We start from the raw sequence: 17,180 nt of genomic DNA, 5'->3' as shown, positions 1-17,180 counted from the left end.
GATGAGCAGTATTATATAACAACGTAAAAATGATACAATATATTCAAGTAACATTGCATTATCAAACAAATATAATACAATACAATACAAGTACAATATAATACGATACGTTATGAAATCATAACTAACGACCATCCAAACAACCACACAAATAAATTCTCATAGCTACTAAATTTTTAAAGACCACAATAATTCTTGAGACCAACTCCATTTTTAGCACCTAACATAACATATTCAAAATATTCAAGCATTTTAAAAGACTTGAAGAGTAAAGGGTGTTCTTCATCCACCAATTCTTTTGGGACCTCCATAAGGTGATCTGGTCTTGGTGATGAAAATAATTGAATAGAGAATCTATCTCTGTCTCCTGTCATTTTTACCCTGTGGACAACAGATTGCAATCTACCATTTGTCCATGCCTGTATAATTTATATTATTAGTATATAAAATTTAAATTATAAGACAAAATTTAAGTTATATTTACTGTTGATATGGTGAAAAAAATAATTTTTATGCTTTCGATGAATTTTAATAAGTGATAATAAGTTCTTAATTATCATATATTTTGATCGAATTACCAATTAATTAATGATTATCAAAAAATTTACCTATGATTAACCAAGGAATAGTTGCCTTTTTGAGTCATTTTTATAAAATATTTAGTGCTTTTGAACATACTTTTATCATCTATAGCACAGTACTATATTAATATTGAATTATATATGCAACTATATCATAATTGTATTAAAATGTGTTATACTTGATTGTTACAAAACAATACATATTAAAAATGAATTATGCGTGTAATATAGATGTATTTCATCATGTATAAAAATAAACTTTGCATGCAAAATATATGTATTGTAAGTGTCTTAAAACGTATTAAGCTTATTTTTTTAAAAAAAATCTACACTATGCATTAAAAGTGAATTATTCATGTATTGAAATTAAGAACTATAAATGATATATATTTTCTAAATATGATATATTTAAATAAGTTTCTCATTAACCAATATCACCTCTACATTTCAACGATCCTTGCAGCTGAATTAATCCCCCATGTGTCGGGCGGAAAGCCCTCAGGCTGAATGCCCGAGTAGAGGAATGCACTTCTAGCTTGTGTCACACTTTACTTTTTAATTGATAACCCCAAAAAATATAATTTTTTTATATTTAAAAATAATTTGACGTTTAGATTCTTATTTTACTTTTATTCTCCTCTACTTCCAAAAAGAAAAAAAGATGAACTTACCATGAAAGCATCAGCAGATAAAACAACATAGGAATTTGGTGAAGTATTATTGAGCTCAATCCACTCTCCATTTTTGTTGTTGAGAACTTGCAATCCAATTTGATTTTGTTTAATTATAGTCATGCAACAACCATCTGTGTGGGAACTTAAACCTGGTTTAGTTCCATCTTCACCTTTAATTGCCTTATAATTTGTAAATCTCATCAAGTAAAAATTAGGCTCCAAAAATTCATCAATGTAATTTTTTAGTCCAAGACTCTCCAAAATCATCCTTTTCACCATTTCATCCAATTCCATAAGTGGCATGTAGTAGGATTTTGCCACATTGCTGTAAAATTAAGCATAAATTTGTAGAGAAACATTAATGCATTATTGTAATACACTACGACAAACATAGCTTTTAATGCTAATAAATATAAACACAAAGAGTGTAAAAAGCCTTTACCAACATTAAGTAATTGCCATTGAATTAATTCAATGTTACTTTAGGCTTTAAGAATATTTAAAGAGAGTGTTGATTGCCGCTAAAAATATATATTTAGCGACAATACAACTATTGATTGCCGCTAAAAATATATATTTAGCGACAATACAACTATTGTCGTTAACTATTATTATTAACTAATTATTGCTAAAGATCAATTTTTGATGTAGTGATACTACTACAATGCTAAGGCTAATAATTGTGCTTCAATTCCATTTGAAATCGGATTATATGAATTCTTATTGACGAAGTTACTTCATTTAAGCTCATATGGTAGTCTAACATTATACAAAATAAATAAATATGTTAATTGGAAATACAAAACAGAAATAATATTGAATTGATGGAATATATCTTCCATAATAGAAGAATCTTACTTATCGGTATATTGATATCTAAAATCATGATGTCAGCGAACCACTCAAAAGGCAATTAAGTACACGAAAATTTGTTTGTGCAGTATGAAAAATGGTTCAGAAAATTCATTATTGAAAAATGGGTAGAAATCCTCTATTTATAAATAATAAAGGATAGTATAAACAAGTGTTTATTGTGTCTTATCAAAAATGTCACAACCTTTTAAAAAATCACAATTTTTTGAAAAAGTCACAACTCTTTAAAAAAGTTATAACCCTTCTGAAAAGTCATAACCCCTCGAAAAAATCACACCTTAAGTCGCAACTTTTCTGAAAAATCCCCGCTCTTCATTTTCCATTCACACTTTTTAAAACCCCAAAAAAATACTTATAAAAAATGACTTTCTATCGTATCAAACAAGTTAATATATAAGTTTAAGACATACCAATAGTAACAAGTTAAAATTTATGTTTAAGACATACCAATAGTTAGGGTTTCCATGAGGCCATATGGTATTAGCTAAAGTTTCAACACTATTTGGGAGGAGAAAATCAACAGTGCCAACACTATCATAAAATGGTACATGTGGAATTTGTCCTTCATAAATATGATAAGGTTTCTCTCTATATTCTTTCAATTTTGACACCAATGGAAATTCAAAAATTTCTTTTGAAGTATCAAACATGGCCTCTATAATTTTATTTGGAACTTTATCATATATTGCTTCAAAACAACCAAATTTTTGAAAGGCTTCAAGAACTTGAATTTTTGTGGATTCCCATAGTGGTGTGTTTGGCTTTAGCTCTTCATGATTGCAAAAATCTATGGTGGGAACTTTAACTTTAGTAGATGCCATTGATGAAATTTATTGAAAAAAGAGAGGAAATAGAGAGAAGTAAAACTTCAAACTTCAAACTTCAAATGAAAGAGGAAATAGAAGTTACACATATATATAAATGTGGGATGGGGATGGGGATGGGTTTGAAAAATGTATCTAGTGTGATTCGGTATTTGGAATATATATAAATTTTATTTGCTTTTCTCTCTGTTTTACTCACTTTTCTTTTTATTTTATTGTATATGGTAGCAAAATTGCATGTATCTAAATTGTATCTTTCTCAATATATGATAAAAAATATTTAATTAGTAATAAAATACAGAATATTTTAAAAATATAGACACTAATAATAGATATGATAATGAAGTATGTGTAATAAAGTGTTTTCCAATTATAAGTATGATTTTCTTTATATATATAAATATAAAATTTTATTTTATTTCTCACATTCATACATACTCTATTACCCTTCCTCCCTTTCCAACTAATTATTTATATGGTATAATTTGTATTTCAAAAATTAAATTTATGTGAAGGAATTTGAAAGTACCAAGGATAAAATAGTTATGCTTATGAACAAAATCGTACAGACACTTCAAATTTTGGGATACTTCACTTTATTTTGTACATAAAATTAACTATTTTTTCTATTTAAATTTGTTTGTCATACGCTTTTTTTTTGTAAGTTTGGTTTTTTTTAATAATGTTTTAGTATCAATTTTTCATATGGACTATAAAATTAAAAGATATTTTGATATATTTTATATATTTTTAATTTAATAATGTAATTATTTTAAAAAACTTATTTTATTATATTTCGTGTCAAATTAAAATTAGACGAATAAATTAAAATGAATAAAATATTATATTTTTTTATCTCTCATACTTCAGATTTCTTCACATAATTTCAACATCCTTCCAAACGAAAGTGAACAAGACGGGGGAATATACGTAAGTGAAAAGAACAAGTGTATTTTCGAAATTACTTTCTACACGCCTTGTTAAAATATAATATTTTATCAAATATTGAGGTATTTATAATCTTTAAAATTAATAAGAACAAAATGAGAAAACGATAATCAATTGTGTTACAATTTTAATATAAAAAACAATTAAGATAATATTTTTAAAAATTACGATACATAAAATAAGACAGATGGGATAATTTTATCACCAATAGTTTCCACAAAAATATAAATACTATATGAAAGTATGCATGTACCATGCAAAACACGTGTAATACCTTCTAACACATGTAGTACACGTGTGAGTGATTATCTAACATTTGAAAGGTATCCAACTTTGTTTCTGTTTTTTAATAAAAATAAAATCAAACTTCTTGAAAAAGACAAAGTCAATTATTGTATTACTTATTTTGAAATTTTCGAAGTGAGATCCATTTAAATACATAATTGTTCTATCAGATACATTGAAATAGAGAGATGAATGAGATTGATTTATGTATTTTAGATATATGTGAATTACACTAGATACATCTAAATATATCTCGTGTGATTCACATGAATTTGAGATACCAGATACGCAAGCGAGATAAGAGAGCAATGAGCGAAATGAATACCATCAGATAAAACACTGTTGATGATATACTAAGTTGAAGACGATACAATACTTTTGGAGGCAGTAACACATAAGAAAGCACTTATCGCATCTAGAACTCTTCATGATGCAGTTTGAGAAAACAACACTTGAACCTTTAGATGCAATAAGAAAAATTAGTGGTGAACTTCAACAAAATTTAAATTTTTCATAAAAAATAAAAAAAAACACTAAAATCACATTTCACTATATTGTCTTAGATATTTTTTTTTATAATTTTAAAGAATTATTATGTCACAGCCAGAGAGGGCACCCTAGAAGTAATCGTCACTCAAAAATCATTGCTGGCTCCCAAGCGAATCACTTGGCCTGGTCACACATTCATTCATTCAATGGAAAACTTAGTTTAAGAGAAAAATAAATCTTAGTGGGCTATCTCAATCAACAATCTCAATCATTCAAATCAGAAACATAATTTGAAAGACAACTAATCAAGAGTTAAAAACATCAAAAGAAATCCATCACTATCTGATCTATGAAGCCTCTATCTTTACTATCTAGATGGTGTCAATGACAGGTTCATGGCTACCAAAATCAAAATAAAAAAAAAGTCTAAACTTGAAAGCTAGATGATAAAAGAGTAGTATCCTCTGAAAGTGGGAATGTTAACTTGGCAAGCTAACATGGTTAAAGTAGTTAGAATATTGTTAAGAGTAGTTAAAGGTTGTTAGCAAGTTGTTGTAGTTAGTTAGAATGTAGTTGAGATGTACAAGTGTATAGTTGATGTATATGTACAAATGGAGAAAATATAAATACATATACTGATGAAATGAAATGAGATGATAAGTTCATTTTGGAGATATTTTTCTCTCTCTACTTCACTTCTCCTTCTTCTCTCTACAATTCTCCTTCTCTTCTATACATTCTTCTTCCTCTTCTTCACTATTGTTCCTCTTCTTCTTCCGTCTGCTACTTCTCTTCTTCTTTAGCTCAACTCCACTGATGGAGTTTTCATGGTATCAGAGCCTACAAGATTTGTAGGTTAGAAAAGGCGATCTAAAACTCCAGTAGAAGAAGTCAATCAGCGATCGAGGCGTTGAAGCTGTCAATAGATACATACAGCTAAAGCTATGGTAGGATCCATGAAAACTGGTGGCCCGAACCTGAACGGAGCACATGCAACAGCTGGTTCAACCAGCTATGAAGCTCCGATTGTAGGTCACAATCATCTTTTGTACCTTCATTCCAACGACACTTCAGGTAGCTCTTTAATCTCACTTCAGCTCACAGGCTCCGAGAACTATGTTGTATGGAGTAGGTCTATGCGCATTGGACTCGTAGGTAACGGGAAATTAGGTTTTATGGATGGACGGTTTCCTAAATCTCAGTTTGCACCAGAGTTGTTTGACATCTGAGAAAAGTGTAATGCTGTAGTTTTGTCTTGGATAATGAATGCGGTTGCACCTGGTCTGTTGAGTAGTATTGTTTATGCTGGTGATGCACATAAGGTTTGGAGTGATCTGAAAGACAGATTTGATAAAATCAATGGTGCGCGTGTATTTCAACTGCACAAAGAAATACATAGTTTTACTCAAGGAACTTTGACTATTACAGAATACTACACACACCTAAGAGGATTGTGGGATGAATTTGATTCCATTATGCCATGCCCAGGGTGCTCTTGTGATGAATCAAAAAGGTTTCAAGAACATTTTGAACACCAGAGACTACTTGAATTTCTGATGGGACTAAATGAGTCATATTCAGCTGCCAGAGGTCAGATATTGATGCAGGACCCAATTCCTAACCTTAACAAAGCTTATTCTCTAATAGTTGGTCATGAAAGCCAAAGAAACCTGGCAAGTGCGTGTCATGAAGGTGTTGCCTCTAAAATGATAGAATGCACTGCCTTGTTCAGTAAAAATAGGGAAAATGGTTCAAATTAGGGTGGCAGCTTTGGTCATCAACCAGAAGGTGATGGCAACCCAAGAAGAGGGCACTATGACAACCAATACAAGTCACAAAAGTTACAGAAGTCAACTCTTGTATGCGAGGTCTGTGGCTAGAGAGGACACTCTAAGGAACAATGCTTCAAAGTGAAAGGCTATCTAGTTGGGTGGAAGTCTAAGAAAAAGAGGGAACACTTCAATCCTAATTCATATGCCAATCAGGATGAAGCCACTCAGTGTGAAGGTCCACAATCTGCTGGTGACATATCTACACCTACAGCTTTCTTCACACAGGATCAATATAATCAAATACTGCAGATGCTGTCCAAAGGAAGTGAAAATGAAGGAGAACACTCAGCTAAAGCAGCTAAAGCAGGTAGTGCTCTATCTGCTTTAGTGTCTAAGTATGTAGATAGAAGCTGGATAGTTGACACTGGAGCAACAAATCATATGACTTCTAAGACTAAACTCCTAAATAACTTTCATACTGTACCACCTTCTGAGAGAAGACAAGTAATGTTACCCACTGGAAATGTTGTATCAGTCCCACATGTTGGTAACACACAAATCCTTGGGAATCAATCTATTGCCAATGTTCTGTTTGTTCCTGACTTCAAGTGTAACCTGCTTTCTGTATCACAGCTCACCAAAGAGCTCAAATGTATGGCAGCCTTTTTTCCTGACTTCTGTGTTTTCCAGGATCTCTTCAGTGGTCAGGTCAAGGAGATTGGTAAAGAAGATCAAGGGATCTACATCCTGAAGGAAGGAAATTCAAATGCAACAGTCAATGGGTGTTCAACTCAGTTTCCAAGTGTAGTTTCTTCACTCTCCACAAGCAGCAGTGGCCTTCCAGTTAGCAATCCTGTCTCAGCTACTCTATGGCATCTTAGACTAGGTCATGCTCCTATAGATATAATAAAGAAGTCCTCCAGTATTGATGTTCTAGACAATGAACACTATATCTGTACAGTTTGCCCACTTGCTAAGCAAACTAAACTTCCCTTTCCTGTAAGTTCTCATGTGTCAAATGCTGTATTTGAACTAGTTCATTGTGACATTTGGGGTCCCTATAGGGTACCTACTCATGATGGAAAGAAATACTTTGTAACTGTGGTTAATGATTACTCCTTGGACCTTTCTTATAGCCTCTAAGTCTGACATAATTGTGGTGTTAAGAAATTTTTTCACACAAGTTCACAACTTATTCTCCACAACAGTGAAGACTCTGAGAACTGATAATGGCAGTGAGTTTCTTAGTGCTGCATTTCAGAACATGCTATCCACACTTGGCATTTTTCATCAGAGGACGTGTGTTTATACTCCTCAACAAAATGGAGTTGCTGAGAGGAAGCATAGAACTATCCTGGAGATGGCCAGAGCACTCAGGTTTCAATCCTCTATTCCCTTAAAATTCTGGGGGGAGTGTATCACTACTGCAGTCTATCTCCTTAACAGAATTCCCTCCAAACTACTACAATTCAAAACTCCCTTTGAGATGATTTATCTTCATCCACCTTCTTTAGCCCACATCAAAGTCTTTGGTTGCCTCTGCTATGCTACCTACCCTCATATTCATGACAAATTCTCTCCTAGAGCCATACCAGCTGTTCTTATGGGGTACTCCTTATCACAAAAGGGGTATCTTCTTTATGATCTCCACTCCAAATCCCTCTTTGTTAATAGACATGCAGTTTTCAAAGAGGATATTTTCCCCTTCAAAGATGTCCAGACCTCCTCTAATCCCATGTTTCCAGTTCTCACACTTCTAGATCCCTCTCCAGACTCCATCCAACCAACTTCTACTCCTGCACCATCTCTTGCTAGCCTCCAGCCTCCACCTCCATCCCTTTCTGTTCCTCCTAGAAAATCTTCCAGACTTAGTAAGCCCCCTTCTTGGCTTCAAGACTTTATCACCACCTCTACAGGCAACTCCTGCTCCTATCCTATTACAACACATATCTCCTATTCTCATGTCTCTCCTTACTACAGTTCTTGTCTGGCTTCTTACTCAGCTATCACTGAACCCACCTCATATAAAGATGCTTCTCTTGATCCTCAATGGGTTCAGGCAATGCAGTTGAAAATTAAGGCATTGGAGGATAATCACACCTGGTCACTTGTGGATTTACCACCTGGCAAGAGACCTATTGGATGTAAGTGGGTATACAAAGTCAAATATAAATCTACAGGTGAAGTTGAAAGGCTGAAAGCAAGACTTGTGGCAAAAGGGTTCAATCAACAAGAGGGCCTTGACTACACTGAAACCTTCAGTCTAGTGGCAAAAATGGTTACTGTCAGAGCTGTTGTAGCACTTGCAACCTCTAAGGGGTGGTTTATTCATCAAATGGATGTCCATAATGCTTTTCTCAATGGGGAACTGCTGGAGGAGGTATACATGACCATCCCAGATGGGTTTGCTAGACAGGGTGGATCTAATACCAAGGTCTGCAAACTTCATAAGTTCTTATATGGCCTCAAACAGGCCCCCAGTTAGTGGAACTTGAAGCTAACTGAGGCCTTACTGAAGTTGGGATTTCATCAAAGTCACTATGACTACTCCCTGTTCACCAGGCAAGTTGAAAATGACATACTTGTAGTACTAGTTTATGTGGATGACTTGCTGGTTACATGTAGTAACACAAGTCTAGTAGAGAACACAAAAAGAGATCTACAAAAGCAATTCAAAATGAAAGACTTGGGTGAGCTGAAGTTCTTCCTAGGCATTGAGTGTGCTAGATCCAGCCAAGGGATTCACATGTCTCAGAGAAAATATGCATTCGAGCTGATTGCTGAATGTGGGCTAGGAGGAGCTAAGTCTGCTGACACACCACTAGAACAGAATAAGAAACTCACTTCAGTAAAATATGATGCACTCATCCCACATGAAGGAAGAGTTGATGATCAACCACTGCAGCATCCTGAAAGGTATCAGAGACTGGTGGGGAGACTCTTGTATCTCACCATGACCAGACCTGATATAGCCTTCCCAGTCCAAGTCTTGAGCCAATTCATGCACAATCCTAAGGAGTCACATATGGAATCAGCATTGAGGGTTGTTAGATACCTCAAGGAAGCTCCAGGTCTTGGGTTGTTAATGTCATCTCAAGGTACAAATACACTAACTGCCTATTGTGATTCAGATTGGGGTGTTTGTCTAAAAACAAGAAGGTCTGTCACTGGATACTTAGTAAAGTTTGGTGGATCACTAATCTCCTGGAAATCAAAGAAACAAGAAACAATATCCAGGAGCTCTGCAGAGGCTGAGTTTAGAAGTATGGCCAATTGTGCAGCTGAGATCACCTGGCTGGTGAGCTTGTTCAAAGAGCTAGGAGTCCAGATTGAATTACCTATTGACATGTTCTGTGATAGCAAAGCTGCTATTCAAATTGCTGCAAATCCTATATTTCATGAAAGAACCAAACATATTAATATAGACTGCCATTTTGTAAGGGAAAGATTATACCAAGGTATGCTAAGAACTAACTTCATACACACCAAAGATCAGTTAGCAGATATACTCACAAAAAGTCTGGGGAAACCCCAACATCAATAGCTGTTGAATCAGCTTGGAGTTATGAACCTCTTCAAACCATGAGCTTGAAGAGGAGTGTTAACTTGGCAAGCTAACATGGTTAAAGTAGTTAGAATATTGTTAAGAGTAGTTAAAGGTTGTTAGCAAGTTGTTGTAGTTAGTTAGAATGTAGTTGAAATGTACAAGTGTATAGTTGATGTATATGTACAAATGGAGAAAATATAAATACATATACTGATGAAATGAAATGAGATGATAAGTTCATTTTGGAGATATTTTTCTCTCTCTACTTCACTTCTCCTTCTTCTCTCTACAATTCCCCTTCTCTTCTGTACATTCTTCTTCCTCTTCTTCTTCCGTCTGCTACTTCTCTTCTTCTTTAGCTCAACTCCACTGATGGAGTTTTCAGGGAAGGACTCAATAATCAGTTGAAATGTGAACAGATCTTCAACGGTGCGCTTGTTGATGATTTCTAGAACTTGTCTCTGCATCATGAAACGATGCTGGCCCAAATAGACGTCAGTACATAGAATGTACGAGTATATAATATAGCAGAATGAAACATGCATCAAGATAGAATAATACCTTATCTCAAATAAGAAAGATGAGGAATTCACTCATGATGTCGTAAGACTAAACTAAGAGTAAGGTTTAGACAGAGACAAATCATATACAATCCAATTCAATTAGAGTACTATCAAGACCTATATAAGAGTTTCCCTTATCCGACAACAATCCCTTATGAGGTAGTGATCGTACAACAAGCCCGTTATTGTTGCCACAACCGTCTAGTACTTTGTCAGAGTAAAGGACAAATCATCCAATCAAGGATCCAATCAAGCAATCAAGTCCTATCTTTTCAGGAGATTAAAAAAAAGGGAAACATCCGACTTTAACGGTTCAATTCTTCCTTACGCTGGCTATGTAGTTATTGGGTTCGAGTTATTACTTACCCTTACCTAATTCGGTGCTCGATACTCCTCCCAAGACTCAATACTCATAAGACAATCAATTCCAATCAACAAGTCTTACATGGACTCTTATCAGTTCATCAATTATATCCAATAAATCTTCCAATCATTTAAGAGTAGTTAGGACAATCATTTGTGACAACATTTAATTGAGACCATTCAGTTGAGTTCAATTATGAAGATATAAAGGACTATCAAGTTTCATCAAGACTATCATCATGCTCACGTCCCAATCACAATCATACATTCATAAGTTCAAGGCTCTAGACTCAATCCTTAGTCATGTACATCCAATATTAGTCAAAATATCATGACGGTTTATAAAGTAAATAGTCAAAAAATATTATTTTCAAGAAACAAGTTCATAGAAAACATCAATTACGCAATATTATGTAAAAATATGTTAACTTTAAGGAAAATTCTCAAGAAACACAATCATGGGGACTCAATTCATTCACAAATCAACCTATCACAATAATGGGGCACATGGAAGAACAAGGTCCATGCTTTAGTTTAGCCTTACATACCTGGGATGAAGATTGGACAATCAAACTGACAAGATTCTGGCTTGAAATCTTTGAATCTTAGCCCTTTCTCCTCTCCTTAGCCATGGTTTCTTTTGCTTGAATGCGTTAAAAGTCTAAGGAATGGATTTAGAAACCCTTATAAGGTCGAAAACGGCCTATATCAGTTGTGGATTAAGTATAGGAGCGGTGAAAAAAAGACCGGAATGCTCTTCACTGAAGCTGAAAAAAGTACGGAAAAAATTACACATTAATCACATTCATCAAATGTGATTTATGTACAAAAGTCGCGCAACACATAAAATGCACTTGTCAAATGTGTTTTGTGAACAAAGTTAGAAAATGAACTGGGTGGGGGCAGGTCCACGCACACTCTTCTTATTAGGCTGCTTTTACCGCGAAAAATTATCTTTTGATCCGATTGGCCTAAAATTTAATCGAGATCTCTTTTTCACATAATTTTTCTCCTGATCGATATTCCGGTCTCGAATTGGCTGAAAAAGTTAAGAATGATGTGTTGTGCGAGCGTTCTTTCGTCTAGGGATATTTTGATAATTTTATTGAGTATAATATATTATTTTATAATATTAACAGGATTATATATTTATATAAAAAAATTGAAATATATATTATTTTATTATTTTATCGAAATCAACGATTGATGAAACATATCTGAAGAAGTTGAAGACGATTTTTTTTTTATGCGGACCGGACGGGTTGGAGTTTTGGCGTATTTGCTTGAATTTGTCCCGCAACTATATCATCCCTAAGGTTTAGGTGTTTTATTATGAAAATGTTTTCATCACAAATATATTCTATATTTTAAAATTGATTATTTAAACCTTTTATATTATTATATTTTAAAATCAAACATTTATATTTTGTGGTATAGAAATGTTACATAAAAAATATAATAACTCACCTATAAATATCCATATTTTAAAATTAAATACTTACGTTCCATGTATTATTAAAATACGTAAATAGTTTAATTGAGGTAGGAAAAAAAACTATGAATAATTGGGTGTGAAATTTTTGAAGAAGTAATAATTCGGATACGTTTTTGTCATTGTTTTTATTTTATTTTAAGTATAGTAATTGTTGTTGATACCCAATTTTGATCCTCCACAATGCAAATTAGCTATCAAATTTCTTTAAATTTTGAACATTTTTGAAATAATTAGCTTTTATAAAAAAAATATTTTCAGGTTATTCGTAACTATTTTTATCTTTTTATAAATTTTAGTATAATATACATATTAATATATAACTATATCTTTTATTACTAATTATGTGGTTATTCGAAAATCATCTCAAAAGATTTTATTTTTTACTAAATACAATGTTAGTTAGGTTAGTTTAATTATAGTTTGTATTTTTGAAATTTTTAGTTTTTTCTTTAAAAAAAAAACCTTCTCCACATCGAAAATGTATGAAAATTTGAGGTTTTTGGAGCCTATATAAATGCTCATATTCTTGATAAGAAGGGAGAAGAAGTGAGAGGTTTTTTAGCCACCCAAAGTTAGAAATTTTCTTAACTTGACTAGGATTTTGGAATCTTATCCCCAACCTAAAAATTGTGAAAAATTTTTAGCTTTCAATCTATATTTTTCTTCAAGGAAAATAGAAGATTGAAGTCGAAATTTAGGGTAAAAACAGTGTTCTTATAACATCGATCCCACGAAGATTCGAGTCTAAATTTTTAATTTTTCTTTTTGTGGATTGGAGTTCCATCAAGCTCTTGGGTGGTGAAGTTGTCCTCCGTTCGTCGTCTTCACTCTCGCTGCCCGAAAAAAGGTAAAATCTTTTCCCAGGTTTAGTTTATTTAATTATTTCATGTTTTATATTTAGTTGACTCGTAGTCTTGTTTTTTTAGTTGGCATGTATTAAGAATAATTAGATTAATGATAGAAATTTCTTGTAGTTAGAATGTGCTAGGATTAATTAGATATCATGTGTTAGGATTACTTCATGAAAGATCTTAGTTTTGTTTATTATTTTTCCAAATAGTTTTCTTTGACAATGTAGATTTTCATGTTTTTAATTTCTTCTTTTAATATAATTTAGATAACGAAAATATACTTAAAGTTGTTATTTGATGAAAACTTTCATGGCCTAATTGATTTAATTCTTTTTTTAAAATTTGAGCTAGTATAGAGTATATATTAAATCCGTGTTCTTTAGCTACTTGAATATATTTCTTCTTTCCTTTTCTTTGTCTACATATATGCATATTGTTAGTCACTTCTAGGATGCCCATCAATTTGATAAATTAAAATATCATGATATATTCCTTAGTTTAGCTTAAAATGAATAAATGCTTATTTAATTTTATTTGGTCCATCTGATATCAATTCGAGTCCATCTTTGGACTCCATCCTTGCATATTATTGAGTTTTGAGTCTTCCATCATCTTTCTCGAATTGTTGGAAAGTTGATACATGGAAAGAAAGGTAATATTCATGATTTGAATACTGATATTGGGCAGTATACACAGAATGCAGGTGGAAAACAGTATCGTATACACTGATATATAGTATCTATACAGTCTGATATGCAAGAAAACAATATTGTATACACTGATATACCGTGTATATACAGTCTGATATACAGAAGATACAAGAAACAAACAACTGGTATACAGTATGTATACAGTTTGATATACAGAAATAATGTTGTATACACTGTATATAGTATATATATATATATATATATATATATATATATATATATATATATATATATACTCCGATATACAATGTATATACATCTGCGATATATAGTGAAATTGTGCTTAAGGCCCAAAACGTAGATAGCCCAACAGCTTAGTCCAGACGTACAGAAACTAAGTGTCGAACAATATTTTCATGTGTTATTTATTGTTTATTTATATTGATTCGGGTTGTAATAATTTATTTACTTATGTTATTTACGTTTGCTTAGATATTAATTTTAATTTTCTTTAACTTAATTAGAATCCCCTAAAGATAAACCAATTAATGTTAATTTACTCTTTAAATGATTTTCTACCTTTACTTTGTCATTTTATAAACTTTTTACTTTTTTTTATACACATGTATATTATTTTCAAATGTTTAAATTTGATCATTTTTCTAAAAAAAATAACAATTTTAAAGTCTTTGTTTCCTTTTAAATTAATATTTTTAAAAGTTAGTCAAATAATTTTTTAAATCGTCGGATAACCGCGCGTTAGCGGCCACTTTGAATGCTTAACACCTTCTCAAAGTGTAAATAAGAACCTCGTACCTTTTTTTCTTTATTTTTAAGACTTAAATCTATTAGTGTCTTTTAAATTAAGTTTTCTTAATTTCTTAAAAAAATTAAGTGGCGACTCTTCTTTTCTAAAATTATTTTTTTCTCTACAAAATTAAAATTAATTTTAAATCATCTTTTTCTGATATAACAATTGTCTTCTCAACATTAATATTGCACTTTTTGAAAATATTCAAGCCGCATTTTTTCTTCTATAATATAATACATGTCCTGCACAAAATCTTCGATTTCACTATATCTCTATTAAATAATTACTATTTATGCATTGACAAATGTTAATAGATAAATATCACATGTGGATATGAATGGTTGAATTACATAATGAGTTAATTTTTTTTTGTTGATTGAATTAAAATTTAGGTAGATAAAATTAAGAGAAAGTCTATAACTCCATTCACTATTCAAAATTATTACATTTATTTACTTTTCAATAAAATCTTATCAGTCACCCTAATTTTATCATCATGAGGAGATTTTTTCTGCATTCCTCACTTAAAGTTTAACTTAATATCACATTTTCATCAGTTTCATAGCATAACTATATATTGTTCATTTATCTATTTAAATATCATAATCTAAATCATTGTAATTAACATCCACGGTAATCCCACAGTAGACGAATCATATCTTACCAATTAAGCCATGTCCTAATTGATTCATTCAACACATTTAAGACATGAAATAAAAGTTCTTAATTATGGATAAGAATAGTGTGGGAATTTAACTATTACATTCTCAAAACTTTGAAAGTCACTGTACAAGAACTTTAACTAACAATGTCTAAGAGTAGCAAAACTAATCGAGTAAAATAATGTCCGAAAAGAAATAGACATTTATCCCAAGAAGATTTATTACAGTCTGCATAGAAATAGCCCACACTTAGATCGGTCAATTGATTATACTAACAATGGGGTTGCGTAGAAGATTTTAGGTCACAATCTACACTCAAAGAAAAGTACAGGAGTAGCATCACTACAAACACCATGTACTTATAGACATCATAAGCTGACTCTGATTAATAGCAAGTATATACATATAATAAAGTCAATAAAACAAGTCGACAGGTACAAAACAACACATAATCGATTAACTTAACCATTCAAGTAATCAACACCAGCCAGATAAATAATTTCATTTCTGTCACGTCTTTCGCCACAGAGGTCACTTCTTCATTGCAGCGGACTCGCTGTGGCGACCAAGCCATCGCTTTGGTAAGTCCTGATGATATAGCTAACCACAAGTCTTCGATCACCACCACAACTCGCTGTAGCAGAAGACCCACCGCTGCAGCGGTATTCCTGACCTTAAATTAAATCTTGATAAAAATTGAGATACGCTTCATTTTACAACCCAAATCTCAAATACAATATAGCAGGACATAACTCAGACGTGACAATCATTACAAATACATGCTACGAATTCACTCGTAGTTTTAGAATTTTCTACGGAGGTTTGAATAGTCTTCTAACATAACACAACAAACACAATTCATCACAAGTACATAAGAGATTTTAATTTTTAAACCTCCCTATCTTTCAATTTTATTAGCTTATAAGTTTCGCTAACCGGACTCTAATAAGGATACTATGGCCCTAATCATTCCATAATGATTAAATGGATCGTTACACTAAACAATTACTCTCTTTGTATTAAGGCATTTAACTAAGACTTATCCGTCACAATATAAATATCAACCATTAAGTGAATAACTTAAAATATAATAAAAAATAGGAACTTGTCTCCCATAAGCATTTAAAAGTGTGGTTGATGAGACAATGTTATGAATTGCTGGTGGGTGTTGTGATATATGTAATGAATTTTTGCTAAAAAAATGACTGTTACAAAAAGATATTATTGTATTTTTTTTCTTTTCCTTTATTCACTTCCCCCTATTTAATAGTGTTTGTTAAATTCTTATCAAAAGAAGCTACTTAATCAAAAAACAGTGTTGTTGCCAAGAGATTTGGCCATATCATTTTACCCAAACTTCAACATTAATTTTAATCTGAAAATTCCAAAATATGCAATAATAAATTAACTTGATATAGGGAGATTTGACTGCACCATTTTTTCCAACTCTTTTGTTCACTTTCTCATAGTACTTCAATCGAATGAGTTGGAGAAGAAAGTCTTAGAAGACTACGATTTTCTAAATTTCGCGTCTTATTTTTTTGCGTTTCTACTATTTATTTAGGTGCAAAAAGCCTAAGCGGTTCAAGGCTGGAAGATAAGATTTATGTCGTCCATAAAAAAAGAAAAAGAAGAAAGTATTCTGAAGTCAAATACTCTTGAATATGATGATATAATTATTAATGTTGAAGATTATGTTAAATTCTTTGTCAAGTCAAATTAAATCATATAAATTAAGACGGAAGGAGTAGTACATATATTAAATTCTTATGATCAATAGAAGATACTTAGT

The 17,180-nt window shown here is 32.1% G+C and overlaps 1 protein-coding gene across 1 annotated transcript; it reads right to left on the bottom strand.

Annotated features, from left to right (window-relative positions):
• Window positions 1-163: 163 nt before the first annotated feature.
• On the bottom strand, window positions 164-3,002 carry LOC129885167 (deoxypodophyllotoxin synthase-like). The gene is made up of 3 exons (XM_055959368.1): window positions 2,576-3,002; window positions 1,253-1,580; window positions 164-419 (listed from the first exon to the last, which is right to left on the bottom strand). The coding sequence occupies exons 1-3, from the start codon at window positions 2,947-2,949 to the stop codon at window positions 177-179; spliced, it is 945 nt and encodes a 314-aa protein (XP_055815343.1). The 5' UTR covers window positions 2,950-3,002; the 3' UTR covers window positions 164-176.
• Between the last annotated feature and the right edge of the window lie 14,178 nt (window positions 3,003-17,180).

Source organism: Solanum dulcamara, chromosome 4 (assembly GCF_947179165.1).
Source record: "Solanum dulcamara chromosome 4, daSolDulc1.2, whole genome shotgun sequence".
NCBI lineage: Eukaryota > Viridiplantae > Streptophyta > Magnoliopsida > Solanales > Solanaceae > Solanum > Solanum dulcamara.
The sequence above is the reverse complement of the archived record's forward strand: the minus strand, read 5'-3'. Positions and strand labels throughout refer to the sequence as shown.